General features: G+C 43.9%; 1 protein-coding gene across 1 annotated transcript in view; it reads right to left on the bottom strand.

Moving 5' to 3' along the window:
• The window catches only part of LOC143964484 (integrin alpha-11-like), a 211,052-nt gene that overhangs the window by 159,584 nt on the left and 35,766 nt on the right, over positions 1-15,702 (bottom strand). The window contains exons 5-7 of the mRNA XM_077474257.1: positions 10,600-10,727; positions 2,663-2,811; positions 775-919 (exon numbers count right to left, since the gene is read on the bottom strand). Of these exons, the coding sequence (XP_077330383.1) occupies positions 775-919; positions 2,663-2,811; positions 10,600-10,727 (422 nt within the window). The remainder of the gene's footprint in view (positions 1-774; positions 920-2,662; positions 2,812-10,599; positions 10,728-15,702) is intronic.

Raw genomic sequence — 15,702 nt, 5'->3', positions numbered from 1 at the left:
CCAGAGACATAGCCATGCTGTACCCACAAAACCAGAGAGAGAGCTACGCTGTACCCACACCACCAGGGAGAGCCACTCTGTACTCACACCACCAGAGAGATCCACGCTGTACCCACACCACCAGAGAGCAAGACACGCTGTACCCACACCACCAGAGAGAGAGTCATGCTGTACCCACACCACCAGAGAGAGAGACACACTGTACCCACACCACCAGAGAGAGAGCCATGCTGTACCCACACCACCAGAGAGAGAGCCACGCTGTACCCACACCAACAGAGAAAGAACCATGCTGTACCCACACCACCAGAGAGAGAGACACGCTGTACCCACACCACCAGAGAGAGCCACGCTGTCCAGCACCACCAGAGAGAGAGCGCCATGCTGTCCAGCACCGACAGTACTAGCACTGTATGGCCACAATAGGATTGGGGCATCTTAATATAAAGGGGACTGCACTGTAATCATTGGAGTGGCCCTTTACAGTGCAGTCCCCTTTCAGTGTGCCTGCACATTACAGGTGGAGGACCGACACCAGCCACCCCTGCAAATGTCTACCGAGGTTGTATTTATGCCACAAAGAATGAAGGCAAAAGGGGGTCCAACCCGCTACTAGTAAGGTGTACCTAATGAAGTGTCCGGGGAGTGTACAGATATGATTCTCTTCCCTTGTTCATGGTGAGTGGTGGTCCAGTGGAGGACCTGCAATACCTGCCTTCACCCAATAGTCTGAGTGGCAGTAAAACCCCATATGGAATAAAGATAGGTACTTACAGCTACAGCATAGCGGGTTATGTTTTCTCTTTCGCTCGTCTCTATCACCCTCTGCAGATCTGGGCTGTCATGAGATTCTCCATCAGTAATAACAATCATCACTTTTTTGGCTCCCTTTCTTCCACCACGCTGAAATGCCTCAGTGCTATAGAGATAAGACATCCATTAAATGTATAGAATCTTTTTTTTTTTTTTTTGGAATACCTCGTGTGTATTATTCCATAGCAACATGGCACTAACTTTTTTTTCTATCTGTCTTTATATACACTATATTACCAAAAGTATTGGGAAGCCACGCTCATGAACTTTAATGGCATCCCAGTCTTAGTCCGTAGGGTTCAATATTGAGTTGGCCCGCCCTTTGCAGCTACAACAGCTTCAACTCTGCTGGGAAGGCTGTCCACAAGGTTTAGGAGTGTGTCTATGGGAATTGTGACAGGAGTCAATTTGGGTGGGGGGTTTGTGGAACTCAGCTTACCTTAGAGAGCTCTAGAGACTCTGTGTCCAGCTCCCCCGGCCCCTCTTTTGTGTAAATCACCCTGTGTCCATTAGGGGCACAGGGTGACTGAGAACCCCACTATGATCTGTGCTATTTAGACACACTGTACAGGCACACTGGAATGTTGTATATATATATATATATGTATATATTGTGTGTTGTCTCATGCTGTTATGGACTCTTTGCTGTGATCGGTTGGGGTGGGGTTGTATTCCATTGTTCTATTGTGTCTGTGTGCCTTGGGTATTATGGGATGTGTATGTAGATTAGCTGTGAGATTGGTTGGGGGGATTCCTCCAACAGCTCTCCCTGCTGATAAGACCGTTTACTGATGAGAACTTTGAATACACCTGAACTGTGTGTCTATTGTAATTGGACAGTTTACCCCGCCCTTAATACAAGGCTGGGGGGGGGGGGAGGGTGTCTCTGAGTTGTATATCTGTGGTAACATGTGCTTGAATAAAGGAGATTGATGTTGTTGTTCACCCTACACTGAGTTACGGCTGGTGACTGGGTGGGCTAAAGGGTCTTGGATAGTGCTGGTTCTGGACAAGGGAAGCATTTAACGGCAGACATAGACCTATTGAGGACAGGGGTTCCTCAAAACTGGTTGGCAGCAACGGGATTGTACTTCCTGGCTGTGAACACGTCCAAACCTCCACCTGGATCCAAGATTGGTATAGCAGACTTCAGTCACCCCAGCTGAGATATGGATCTGGCATCAGAGTTTCCGGGGCTGCTGCGTATCGTCCTTTCAGCATACACCAGGTCTGTGTCTGCGGATGAATACCTGGAGGTCAGGCAGCAGATTCAGGAAGGACTCTGAATTGGAGCCCTCCAGGTTGCTGGTGTGCAACCCGGGCAAGTGCTTTCCAACCCCAGAGCAACAGGCCAGCGAACAACGGGAGTTACGGATGCAATTCCTGGGAGAGTGGCCCGAGAGCAATGGGCGACTGAGTTGGACACACTGAATGTTTGACCATTCTTCCAGAAGCACATTTATGAGGTCAAGCGCTGATGTTGGATGAGAAGGCCTGGCTCGCAGTCTCTGCTCTAATTCATCCCAAAGGTGTTCTATAGGGTTGAGGTCAGGACAGTCAAGTTCCTCCACCCCAAACTCGCTCATCCATGTCTTAATGGACCTTGTGGACAGCCTTCCCAGAAGAGTTGAAGCTGTTATAGCTGCAATGGGTGGGCCAACTCAATATTGAACCTTACAGACTAAGACTGGGATTCCATTAAAGTTCATGTGCGTGTAAAGGCAGGTGTCACAATACTTTTGGTAATATAGTGTACAAATATATAGCAACATGGACAATATACACTTTTTGGGCACAGAAATATATATGCATGCTGTTTTTAGCTCTACACATGTTCATGTATTCTTACCACGCCTTCTCAATGCCCAGTGCAGTTCGAGTCTCTGTTCCTCCCCTCTGCTCAATGCGTTTTGCAGCCTCCACCACCTCATTCACTGAGCGGAAGTCATTCAAGTGAAACTCATGGACCACCTCTTCCCCGTACTGCAAAACCCCCACCTGCCACAAGGAGTAGGGATAGCTAAAGTGAAACGTCATGCAAAACAGCTACATACATGCTTAAAATACACATGCTGTTTTATCTGCCGCATGATTTACAAATTTGCCCGGGCATTCTTGTAATACATACCTTTGCCAGTCTGTAAGATCATTCTGCTACTTCCCGGCTTAGCTTTATGACTTTCAGGTTAAGCTCCTTGCTAAGCTGCCAGAAGACAACACAGCATAATCTCTTCATACCTCTGGCTCTAGAGAAAACCTTGCAGAGGACTGACTTGCCTTGGGATGCCTGTGTCTGATTGAATACAGAGCTCTCTTGAGATCTGGGCAGCCATCTTGGACTTTGAGTGACTATTTCCATAGCTCCTGCTGAATTATTTTGCCTTGCTCACAGTATGGGCAGTGTATAGACATAGACCTGCTGGTCAGGGAAAGGTAGGCTTAGCCTAGAGCCAGGTTCTAGAGGAGGAGGAAGGAATCATGGGTGGTCCAGCACTCCCATTTGGCATTGAGGAAAGAACTTTATTACTGTCAGGGCTGGGCTCAGCCCTTCCTTCTCTGAGCTGGCCGCTCAGCTGTCGGCTAATTGACAGCTCCTATCTCTCCACAGTTACTCAGCTGTTGATGATATCCTGCTCGTCAGTCCTGCCTACTTAGTTACATAGTTACATAGTAGGTGAGGTTGAAAAACGATTCATCAAGTTCATCAAGTCCAACCTATGTGTTTGATTATATGTCAGTAATACATTGTACAGTGGTGTGAAAAAGTGTTTGCCCCCTTCCTCATTTCCTGTTCCTTTGCATGTTTGTCACACTTAAGTGTTTCGGAACATCAAACCAATTTAAACAATAGTCAAGGACAACACAAGTAAACACAAAATGCAATTTGTAAATGAAGGTGTTTATTATTAAAGGTGAAAAAAAATCCAAACCATCATGACCCTGTGTGAAAAAGTGATTGCCCCCTAAACCTAATAACTGGTTGGGCCACCCTTAGCAGCAACAACTGCAACCAAGCGTTTGCGATAACGTGCAATGAGGCTTTTACAGCGTCCTGGAGGAATTTTGGCCCACTCATCTTTGCAGAATTGTCCTAATTCAGTTACATTAGAGGGTTTTCGAGCATGAACGGCCTTTTTAAGGTCATACCACAACATCTCAATAGGATTCAGGTCAGGACTTTGGCTAGGCCACTCCAAAGTCTTCATTTTATTTTTCTTCAGCCATTCGGTGATGGACTTGCTGGTGTGTTTAGGATCATTGTCCTGCTGCAGAACCCAAGTTCGTTTCAGCTTGAGTACACAAACAGATGGTCGGACATTCTCCTTCAGGATCTTTTGGTAGACAGCAGAATTCATAGTTCCTTTTATCACGGCAAGTCTTCCAGGTCCTGAAGCAGCAAAACAGCCCCAGACCATCACACTACCACCACCATATTTTACTGTTGGTATAATGTTCTTTTTATGAAATGCAGTGTTCCTTCTACGCCAGATATACTTGGACACACACCTTCCAAAGAGTTCCACTTTTGTCTCATCGGTCCACAGAATGTTGTCTCAAAAGTCTTGGGGATCATCAAGATGTGTTGTGGAGAAATTGAGACGAGCTTTGATGTTCTTTTTGCTCAGCAGTGGTTTTCTCCTTGGAACTCTGCCATGCAGGCCATTTTTGCCCAGTCTTTTCCTGATGGTGGAGGCATGAACGCTGACCTTAACTGAGGCAAGTGAGGCCTGCAGTTCCTTGGACGTTGTTGTGGGGTCTTTTGTGACCTCTTGGATGAGTCGTCGCTGTGCTCTTGGGGTAATTTTGGGCGGCCGGCCACTCCTGGGAAGGTTCACCACTGTTCCATGTCTTCGCCATTTGTGGATAATGGCTCTCACTGTGGTTCGCTGGATTCCCAAAGTTTTGGAAATGGCTTTATAACCCTTTCCAGACTGATAGATCTCAATTACTTTCTTTCTCAATTGTTCCTGAATTTCTTTGGGTCTCGGCATGATGTGTAGCTTTTAAGGATCTTCTGGTGGACCTTACTGTGTCAAGCAGCTCCTATTTAAGTGATGCCTTGATTGTGAACAGGTGTGGCAATAATCAGGCCTGGGTGTGGCTAGAGAAATTGAACTCAGGTGTGGACAACCACAGTTATAGTATGTTTTAACAAGGGGGGCAATCACTTTTTCACACAGGGTCATGATGGTTTGGATTTTTTTTCACCTTTAATAATAAACACCTTCATTTACAAATTGCATTTTGTGTTTACTTGTGTTGTCCTTGACTATTGTTTAAATTGGTTTGATGTTCCGAAACACTTAAGTGTGACAAACATGCAAAGGAACAGGAAATGAGGAAGGGGGCAAACACTTTTTCACACCACTGTATATCCCTGTATGTTGCGGTCGTTCAGGTGCTTATCTAATAGTTTCTAATAGGTGCTTATCTAATAGAGGCCCCCGACTAGGAATGATGCTCTGCTGGACCTGGTAATCTCAAGCCACGCAGAGCTTATTACTGATGTTCATTTAAAGGAACATCTGGGTTGCAGCGACCATAACACGATTTATGTCCCTGGTGCGGGGGAGGAAGATGGAAACCCCAATCAGCCGACATTTTGGCTTATATCATCAGTTTAATGATAGTCTTATGCATTTCTTCCCCCTGGAACATGTCCCTCCGGGAGAAAGGGGGGGAGATTACAATAATACACTCTTACAGCGGGAGACTAGATGGATACACAATTTGGGGGCCACCCGATCTCCGGGACTCAATGACTCAATCAGTTTTAAATCTTTCCTTACATAGGCAGGGAGGAAAGAAATGTGAGGTGGAAAATGGTTCCAAACATTTTTTTTTTTTTTTTTTTCCCCTATAGCACGGGCCATGGCTATTCGAAAAGCCATAAACAATGAGGTGTTTTCAAGCCAGCGAACTGAGGTAGGCACTCTATGATACAAAAGGGACCCTCCTATTATCTTTATTTTTTGCCCCCTTTGGTCTGTACGGGCACCCCGGGGCGGATCTGACCTACAACCTTCCTCAACCAGTTGAGGGTTTGGTCAGCCCGCCCCGTTTCAAATATGGGTTAATCCCCTTCTTCGGGTTTGCCGGTCTCAAGCAATTCAGTTTCCATTTCCATCATTTGAAACCAGGGACATATGGCAACCGACACTTATGTCGGGATACCTTTGTCCCCATTTGCTTGAATTATGACTCATTTGAATTTAAAATCAGGGCTGACAGCCCCCAAACCGTATAGGTTACCTGTCTCTGGCCAAATGGTGGATCCTGGCCACAGCACAGGCTTCTAGGGGTCACTACTGGCAAAGCCTTTCACTTCGGCCAGAATCTAAAATGGCCGATGCGTTGTACGGACGTGCAACACGTTCGTTACGCACGCGCACTAGACACCTACGTGCGCACGAAGGAAATACGTCGTGCGCGCGTGCGCACGAAGGGGATCCTCCCATTAGGTGTGCCCGCAGCCCAGCAATGACGTCAGACGCTGCTGGGCTGGAGACACGAGTTTAAATTCGCGGCTCCCGGTCAGTGCTATCCAAGCTAGCATTGGGAGCGGACACGTGGAGCCACCAAACGGATGGAGGAAACTCCTAAAATTTCACCGAATAGACCACGTTGCTTCATTTAACAGGTAAGACAAATATGTCTTCACTGGACTAATTGGACATGCCTGCAGTCCTAACTTTAGGGCTATGCATTTTTTACTCTCATTTTTGGGATGGCTATAATGAAGACTTGGTCTTTTCGTTTATCTCTCCTGTTTCAGAGATCAATACAGAGAATTTTCTCGTGTTCAGAAACACATCTTATCCAATTTTTATCTGACAATATATGGTACATGTGGATACCGGGCTGTGTGAACTGGTTTCATTTCTTCATTGTCATATTACTACCAGGTATGGTAGAAATTTGGACTGCGCCATTTGATAAACATAATCCAATGGCTAAGATATATTTTATACATATTTCTCGTGCCTCTGCAGATCCTTTTGGGGACAAAAATGGGGGATCCCTAAATGGGGGCTCTTGCCGCGGTCCGCTGGCTTGATAAGTAAAGGAGGAAGAGATTATCTGTCCTCATTTCAATGTTAATTGATATACCCAACATATGATAATAACGACAAATAATACAAGCAACTTGCCTGATTATATGGGGTAAGACTTTAGTTCTATATATATCTTTTTATTTCTATTTTCATTTTCTTGTTGAAAAGTATATATATCTCATAGTTCAGTTGCTGTTTTTTTTTTTTTTTTTTTGTTGTTCTACAACCCAATCTGCATTCTCCTTAGTAGGAGAATTACACTATTTATGCACTAGATATGCTAATAAATTTGGGGACGCCATTCTTGGAAATGGTTTAGTTGCCCCCTTTTTGACAATCAATTTGTGGATTTATTATTGATATGTAAATTATGTCCTTATGTTTAAATAAAAAAATATTTCTCTGGTGATGGTTTCGCTGCAGTTAGGGCCGTTCTTGTTAGACTGGAGTGAATCCATCACTAGACTAATGTAATCATGATATGTCAAACCATACAGGTGGACATTTCCTATGCCTGTGTTCCGGGCTTACTGTATGTACAAAAATGCTGTATATGTGTATTAAAATAAATTTTCTTATATAATTTCAGTTTTTTTGTTTGCTGCAATTGTCCTGAGGAAGCTCTGAAGAGCGAAACATGTAGGAAAGAAACAATGCAGTTTAAATCACATAAGAATGTGGTAATGGATGGAGCTATATAAGCCCACATACCAACTTTCTTTATATGCACTTTGTCACTTTGTATGTTTAATGGATGTAATTGTCTATTTTGTTCGTAAAATGTCTTTTGTACATCAAATAAAAATTTCAATGATTTTATATATGGTTTAAGTATATTTAGTGCCGTCATAAAAGTCCCGGGGGTTGGTTGCCCTCCAGTCCCTCTTGTTTCTCATCCCCTTTCTTTGCATAACACGATTTAATTTAATGTTAGCTGTAAGCAAAAAACAAATATGGGAAAGATTAAAAACACTTAACTTTAAGAGAGCAAATTTTCCAAAGATGAGGGCTGCTCTCCAAGACTTATACTGGGAGGGAATATTGGCTTCAATGGACACAGAACAGAAATGTGAATTCTTCAAAAAGACTGTGAACTCACTGCAAAGTATTATTCCCATGGGCAATAAGTTTAAAAGGCTAAAAATATAACATACCATATCTTCCAGTATATAAGACGACCTTTTACACTTAAAAAAACTGGCCAAAAATCGGGGGTCATCTTATACGCTGGATCAGCCCTTCGGATGCCTGCTGAGTGTTCGGTAATACTGTATGTAGCTTCAGCGCTGAGTCAATCCCGGCGAGCGATGTATTCAAATGAATACAGAGCCTGCTCGGATTGGAGTAACAGCCTCTGCCAATCCTCTTTGAGAGTCAGAGAGGTGCGGGCTGATGATGTTACAGCCTCTGCCAATCCAAGCAGGCTTTGTATTCATTAATAGAATACATTGCTCGCCGTGATTGGCTCCAGCAAAAGCAGGAAGAAGGATATGGCGCCAGCTCCAGCTCCAGCAAGAAGGAAGAAATATCAAGCCTCGGAAGCCTCGGAAGGGGGTCGTCTTATACGGTAAGTACAAGAAAAAAATGCTTAAACAACTGTAACATTAGGGGGTTGTCTTATATGCCCGGTCGTCTTATACACCGGCATATACGGTATGTGGCTCACGGCCAAAGTTAAAAAAAGCTATAAACAGTAAGAAAAGAGATAAAAACAATATAAAAATGAAGGAACACTATTGTCTTTTAAATAATACAAATATTATAACAGAATATGTCAAAAGGAAATCAAGGATGCAAAAATTCAAAACAAATGAGAGATTGCAAAAGATAGTAGGACAAATCCCCAAAAATTCTTCAAATATATTAATAGTAAAAAGGTCAGGTCTGAGCATGTAGGCCCTTTACAAAATAATCTAGAGTGGGTGACTGGGGACAAAGAGAAGGCAAATGTATACAAAGGAGCATGGGGGAGATCATGTCCATAATGGGGGTGATATTGATACAGCCCCAAATGATCCACAATGGCTCAAAAGTGATATGATCCAGAAATATTTCAACAGAATAAAGGTGGATAAAGCACCTGGACCAGATGGCATCCACTCACGGATCCTAAAAGAATTGAGCTCTGTCATTTGAAGGCCATTGTTTCTAATTTTTAGGGACTCATTAATGACAGGAATAGTACCACTGGATTGGCGCAGGGCCAATGTGGTGCCTATATTTAAAAAAGGGATGAAAATCTTTACCAAATAACTATAGACCTGTTCGTTTAACTTCTATAGTCAGAAAGATACTGGAGAGTTTTTATAAAAGACCACATAGACGAGTTCTTGCAGGAAAAAAATATTTTAAGCAACAGACAGCATGGATTCACGAAAGACAGAAGTTGTCAAACAAATCTGATTTCTTTTTATGAAGAGGTAAGTAAAACCTTGGACAGAGGGGTGGCGGTGGATGTGGTACACTTGGATTTTGCAAAAGCGTTGGATACAGTTCCGCACACACGGCTCATGTGTAAGGATAGAAAACGGGCTAAAAGACCGAATTCAGAGAGTAGTGGTTAATGATTCTTACTCTGAATGGTCTAAGGTTATCAGTGGTGTGCCCCAAGGTTCAGTGTTGGGACCCTTACTTTTTAATATATTTATAAATGATATTGGGTCTGGGATTAAAAGTACCATTTCCGTCTTTGCAGATGACACCAAACTATGCAGTGGAATAACGTCCTTACAGGATGTCTCCAATTTACAAGCCGACCTCAATGCTGTCTTATTGGGTGACTAAGTGGCAGATGAGGTTTAATGTTGATAAATGTAAAGTTTTGCACTTGGGAGCTAAGAATATGCATCATACATACTAGGGGGAGTACAACTGGGGGAGCCAATAGTAGAGAAGGATCTGGGGGTTTTGGTAGATCATAAGCTCAATAATAGCATGCAATGCCAAGCTGTGGTTTCCAAAGCGAGCAAAGCCCTTTCTTGTATTAGGAGAGGTATGGAGAAATATCATTTTGCTCCCCTGTACAAATCATTAGTAAGACCTCATCTGGAATATGCAGTTCAGTTTTGGGCTCCAGTTCTCAAAAAGGATATCGGGGAACTGGAGAAAGTGCAGAGAAGGGCAACCAAACTGATAAGAGGCATGGAGGAGCTCAGCTATGAGCAAAGATTAGAGGAACTGAATTTATTCTCTCTGGAGAAGAGGAGATTAAGGGGGGATATGATCAACATGTATAAATATACAAGAGGTCCGTATAGTGAACTTGGTGTTGAGTTATTTACTTTACGGACATCACAAAGGACAAGGGGGCACTCTTTACGCCTAGAGGAAAAGAGATTTCATCTCCAAATACGGAAAGGTTTCTTCACAGTAAGAGGTGTGAAAATGTGGAATAGACTCCCTTCCAGAGGTAGTTCTAGCCAGCTCAGTAGATTGCTTTAAGAAAGGCCTGGATACTTTCCTAAATGCACTCAATATAACTGGATACTAACATTTTATAGGTAAAGTTGATCCAGGGAAAATGCTTTGCTGGGCTTTTTCTCCTTCCTCTGTATCAACTGTGGGTATAGAATTGGATATATGGGATTGTTTGATATTATTTTTTATTATTAATTTATTTTTATGGTTGAACTAGATGGACTTGTGTCTTTTTCTTGACTAATTATTTCAACTGTTTACTTGGAATTTCTATCTAAGTCCAACAAGGCTCTGTAACACAACAGTTTCTTACCTGAATCTGACCTGGAGCAATGTAGAATTTTTGAAGAATACTGATGAGAAAACCTTGGACCTCTGACCACGGGTAAATGCTGTTTGATCCATCCAGAACAATAACAATATCCATGAAAGTTGGACACCCTGAAGAAAAGAATCATGTTAAAATTTATTGTAGCTACTCACTGGTCCAGCACCAAATTTAAGAAAAAAGTTTGTCAATCGAACTTAAAGCCAACTGAAATTTTAACAGAACGTGATATAGGCTAAGGCCAGCAAATGAAACCCGAGGATATGGTTGTTCATGGGCTGGGTGGGAAGACGAAAAGGTAAGGTGTGGCAGTAGACCTGTCTATGCACAGGTGGCTTGGGTAGTGTGCAGATAGTATTCTCTGGATATGGTTGGCCAAAAATGGGGGGGGGGGGGGGTGTTGCAGCAATTAAGTGTAGGAGGTAATGAGGGTTAGTATACGGTAGGAAGGAGGAGGAAATTGGGGCCCACCAGAAGTTCCCATGTTGTGAAACATTTAGTTCCTCAGAGCAATAGTAAGGAGTGGTTGAGGTTCAAGTTGCAAATGCCCTCTAACCACAGGGACCATATTTTCAAGAATAGGGGTAAGTGCCATCCATAATGCCGCGTACACACGGTCGGAATTCCGGCCAGAAAAAGACAGATGAGAGCTTTTCATCGGAAAATGCGACCGTGTGTACGCTCCATCGGAATTTTGCTGTCCGAATTTCTGCCAGCCAAAAATTGATAGCATGTTCTCAATTTTCCCGACGGAAAAACTTTCTATCAGTAATTCCGATCGTGTGTATGCAATTCCGACACTCCAAAAAATCAGGCATGCTCAGATTCAACTACGAGACAGAAGCTATTGGCTACTGGCTATTGAACTTCCTTTTTCTACTTCCGTCGTAGGTGTTGAACGTCACCGCGTTCTAAACGATCGGAATTTGGTGTGACCGTGTGTAGGCAAGACAGCTTGAGCGGAATTCCGTCTGAATTCCGTCGGGAAAACCATCAGAGCTTCTTCCAACGAGAATTCCGATCGTGTGTACGCGGCATAAGTTTCTTATATCTCTTGAAGACTCTAATGACTATATTTCCTTACAGCATTTTGTGTCTCCCAGTAAGCCATAACAGAGATGTTGACGGTGTTACCAATTACTGGTTTTACTCGGTATTATGTAGAATCCATCAGCTTTTGACTTGCAGTGGCAGTTTGGCATTACTGCAGGTCCTAGTGAGGATTTCTCTCATTCAATAGTCTTTATTATTATACAGGATTTATATAGCGCCAACAATTTACGCAGCGCTTAGTGATTGGTAGACTATTGGAGTTAAGAGTAAGAGATTATGTCCCATCACAGTGGGAGATCATGGTGCAAGTGCAATATTCAATTAGAAAATAAACAGAAAAACAAAAACAGGCCTTAACAACGTTGAGTCAACAAATGGAGGTGCCTGAAGTATGGAGTTGGCCATGGCAACATACAAGGAGGGGAATCAGAGAGAACCAGGGACAAAGAAGACGAGAAGCTGGGAAAGAGGGATGGAGGAGCTAGTGGAAATCTGCAGCTGGGGGTAAGATCCAATCTCGCCTGACGGTCTATTCCCTGCAACATCTGGGAGAACGAAAGATAACGAAGTCAATGACCAAAGTTCAGGAGAAGGTAGGATTGGACTCAATACCTTCCCACAAGAGACCTAGCTTATCATTTAGGATAGCCATCATTTTGTCATTAGTCATCAGGGCTGCCGATAAAAATTATGAGGCCCTGTACAGCCTACCTGACGGCCCTACCCCATCCGGGGTGGGTGGGCGAGTGAGTGCAAGTGTATGGCCTTGAACACATCTCCAGCCACATGAACAGACCACTCATTCACCCGGCTAGAGTACCTGTGTAAATGAGCCCTTAATTATGTTTATTTAATTATTTTTTTTACATTTTCTTCATTTTTTTATGGTCCTGTGAGGGGGGTATTGGTGAACAGACTCCCGATGTCTCACTGTTGAGATAGAGAAATATTGAGGACACAGATCCCCAATTCTTTCACTTGTAGCCTAAGCTGCACTGCAGAGTGAATGAACAGGAAGGGCTCTCTACAGTACTGATCACAAACTGTGTTCATTCAGGAAAGAAGGGGGCTGATAAACATGACATGATGAGGGGGCACTGAGCTGTAATTTGTAGCTGTGGGAACTTCCTGCATCATAAAGCCTCCCTGTTGACCTGATGGGGTCTGGGCCCCATACAGGAGAGCTGCTGTTACCCTATTATTAGCGGCCCTGTGAGACCCCTTTCACACTGGGACGGTGCAGGCGCTGGCGGTAAAACGTCGCTATTTTTAGCGGCGCTTTACCGTTGTTTTAGCGGCGGTATTCGGCCGCTAGCAGGACGGTTTTACCCCCTGCTAACGGCCGAGAAAGGGTTAAAACCACCGCAAAGCGCTGCAGAGATATAGCTGCGCTGCCCCATTCATTTCAATGGGCAGCAGCGATGAAGGAGCGGTATACACACCGCTCCTTCACCGCTCCAAAGATGCTGCTAGCAGGACTTTTTTGACCGTCCTGTCAGCGCACCGCTCCAGTGTGAAAGCCGTCAGGGCTTTTACAATGGAGTGTGAGGAGCGGCTCTTTCAGGGTGCTTTGCAGGCGCTATTTTTAACGATGTAGCGCCTGCAAAGTGCCCTAGTGAGAAAGGGGTCTTAGACATCATCTAAGATACTCCAGCCTTACATTTCTTTTTTAACCACTTCCGGACCGCCGCACGGTGATATACGTCCTTACTTTGAAGAGGTATATCTTTGTTATGCCAGCAGCTAGCTGCCATAACCCCAGTATCCTCTTGTTCGGCCGGCAGTCCGGTTTCCGATAATAGTGGTCTCTGCAGCGGATTCACCGCAAGATCACTTTTATCAGTGGTGGGAGAGGGGCCCCCCCTCCCGCCACACTCCGGTGCCCTCCACCGCTTACCGAAGCCATCGGCAGCGGCGGAGGCGATCGGATCCTTTCTCCTCTATGGCATGGAGACGAGTGAGGGGGAAAATGGCTCACCCATCTCCATAGCATTGCAGGGGGAAGTGACCTCAAAACGCCCCTATCACCCATAGCTTTTAAAGAGCCATTTAAAAAAATAAAATTGTAAATATGAGATGTGAGGTCTTTTTGACCCCCAGATCTCATATTTAAGAGGTCCTGTCATGCTTCTTTTCTATTACAATAGGAATAAAAGTGACACAATTTTTTTTTCTTTTAAAAGAACAGTGTAAAAATAAAAAATAAAAGGTAAAATAAATAAGAAAAAAAAAATGTAAACGCGTCCCGTCCCGTTGAGCTCGCGTGCAGAAGCGAATGCATGCTTGAGTAGCACCCACATATGAAAACGGTGTTCAAATCACATATGTGAGGTATCGCCGCGATCCGTAGAGCGAGAGTAATAATTCCAGCCCTAGACCTCCTCTTTAACTCAAAACATACAACCTGTAGAATTTTTTTTTAAACGTCGCCTATGGAGTTTTTTAAGGGTAAAAGTTTGTCGCCATTCCACAAGCGGGCCCAATTTTGAAGCGTGACATGTTGGGTATCAATTTACTCGGTGTACCATTATCTTTCACAATAAAAAAAAAAATTGGGCTAACTTTACTGTTGTCTTATTTTTTAATTCAAAAAAGTGTATTTTTTCCCAAAAAAAGTGCGCTTGTAAGACCGCTGTGCAAATACGGTGTGACAGAAAGTATTGCAACAACCGCCATTTTATTCTCTAGGGTGTTAGAAAAAAATAAGTAATTAAGTAATTTTCTATAAAAAGAATATATATATTTTTAACTTGTAAACAACAAATCTCAAAAAGAGGCTCGGTCCTTAAGTGTTTAACTATGATCATGATATAAATACATTAACAAGAGGGATGCTTTCATAAGTTTGAAGTTAACATAATTTAACTATATTATTAAAACTACTAAAAAGTATCTATATAGCCCAAAACAATGAAAATAGTAATGCTTGAATGACCCCCCAAACCTCTGTCAGTTGGATCAGCATGTGAGTAGACTGGTGAAAGATAGACAGGATCAGCTTGTCAGGCCCTAGTAGACTTCAACAAAATGGCGACCGTCTGCACACAGACACCGACTGCCTGTTGCATAAATATGAAGGAGATGGATAAAAGATGGCTACAGCTCTTGTTCTCTGCCTTTAGAGAACTCCTCAGATGTGTGTTGCCCTTTTTGGGACTTAAAGCGGAGGTCCACCCTAAAGTGGACCTTCCGCTCATTGGAACCCTCCCCCCCTCCGGTGCCACAATCGGCACCTTTCAGGGGGGAGGGGGGTGCAGTTACCTGGATAATCCAGGTAACTGCACCCACTTCCGGGATAGCTCTCTGCGGAAAGGGGCATAACTTACGCCCCTTTCCGCAAGTGCCCGCCCCTTCCCACAAGTGCCCCGCTGCCTGCTGGGAAACACACAGATCCCAGAGGCAGTGGGGAGCGTCCTTATTGCGCAGCGCGATTCGCGCATGCGCAGTAGGGAACCGGGAAATGAAGCCGAAAGGCTCCATTTCCTGATTCCCATACCCAAGATGGCGGCGGCAGGACCCGACAGGCGACCTAGAGATCGGCTTCGGGTGCCGACATCGCGGGCGCGCTGGACAGGTAAGTGTCACTATTTTAAAAGTCAGCAGCTGCAGTATTTGTAGCTGTTGGCTTTTAAAAAAAAAAAAAAAACGCGGAGTCCCGGTGGACTCCCGCTTTAATTGTAGTCGCCAGGTGCCTACGATTAAACCTCACAAAGGACAAAACGCATCTGAGGAGTTCTCTACAAGTGGAGAACAAGAGCTGAAGCCATCTTTTACCCATCTTATTCATATTTTTGCAACAGGGAGTCTGTGTCTGTGCACAGACAGTCGCCATTTTGTTGAAGTCTACTAAAGATTATAGCTGGACATTTTACGATTAAGCCTCAAAAAGGACAAAACGCATCTGAGGATTTCTTTACAAGTGGAGAACAAGAGCTGAAGCCATCTTTTACCCATCTTATTCATATTTTTGCAACAGGGAGTCGGTGTCTGTGTGTAGATGGTCGCCATTTTGTTGAAGTCTACTAAAGAATATAG

Source organism: Lithobates pipiens, unplaced genomic scaffold (genome assembly GCF_037356315.1).
Source record: "Lithobates pipiens isolate NorthernLeopardFrog02 unplaced genomic scaffold, aLitPip1_a1.2 Scaffold_8, whole genome shotgun sequence".
Lineage (NCBI taxonomy): Eukaryota > Metazoa > Chordata > Amphibia > Anura > Ranidae > Lithobates > Lithobates pipiens.
This window is presented reverse-complemented; position numbering and strand designations above follow the sequence as displayed.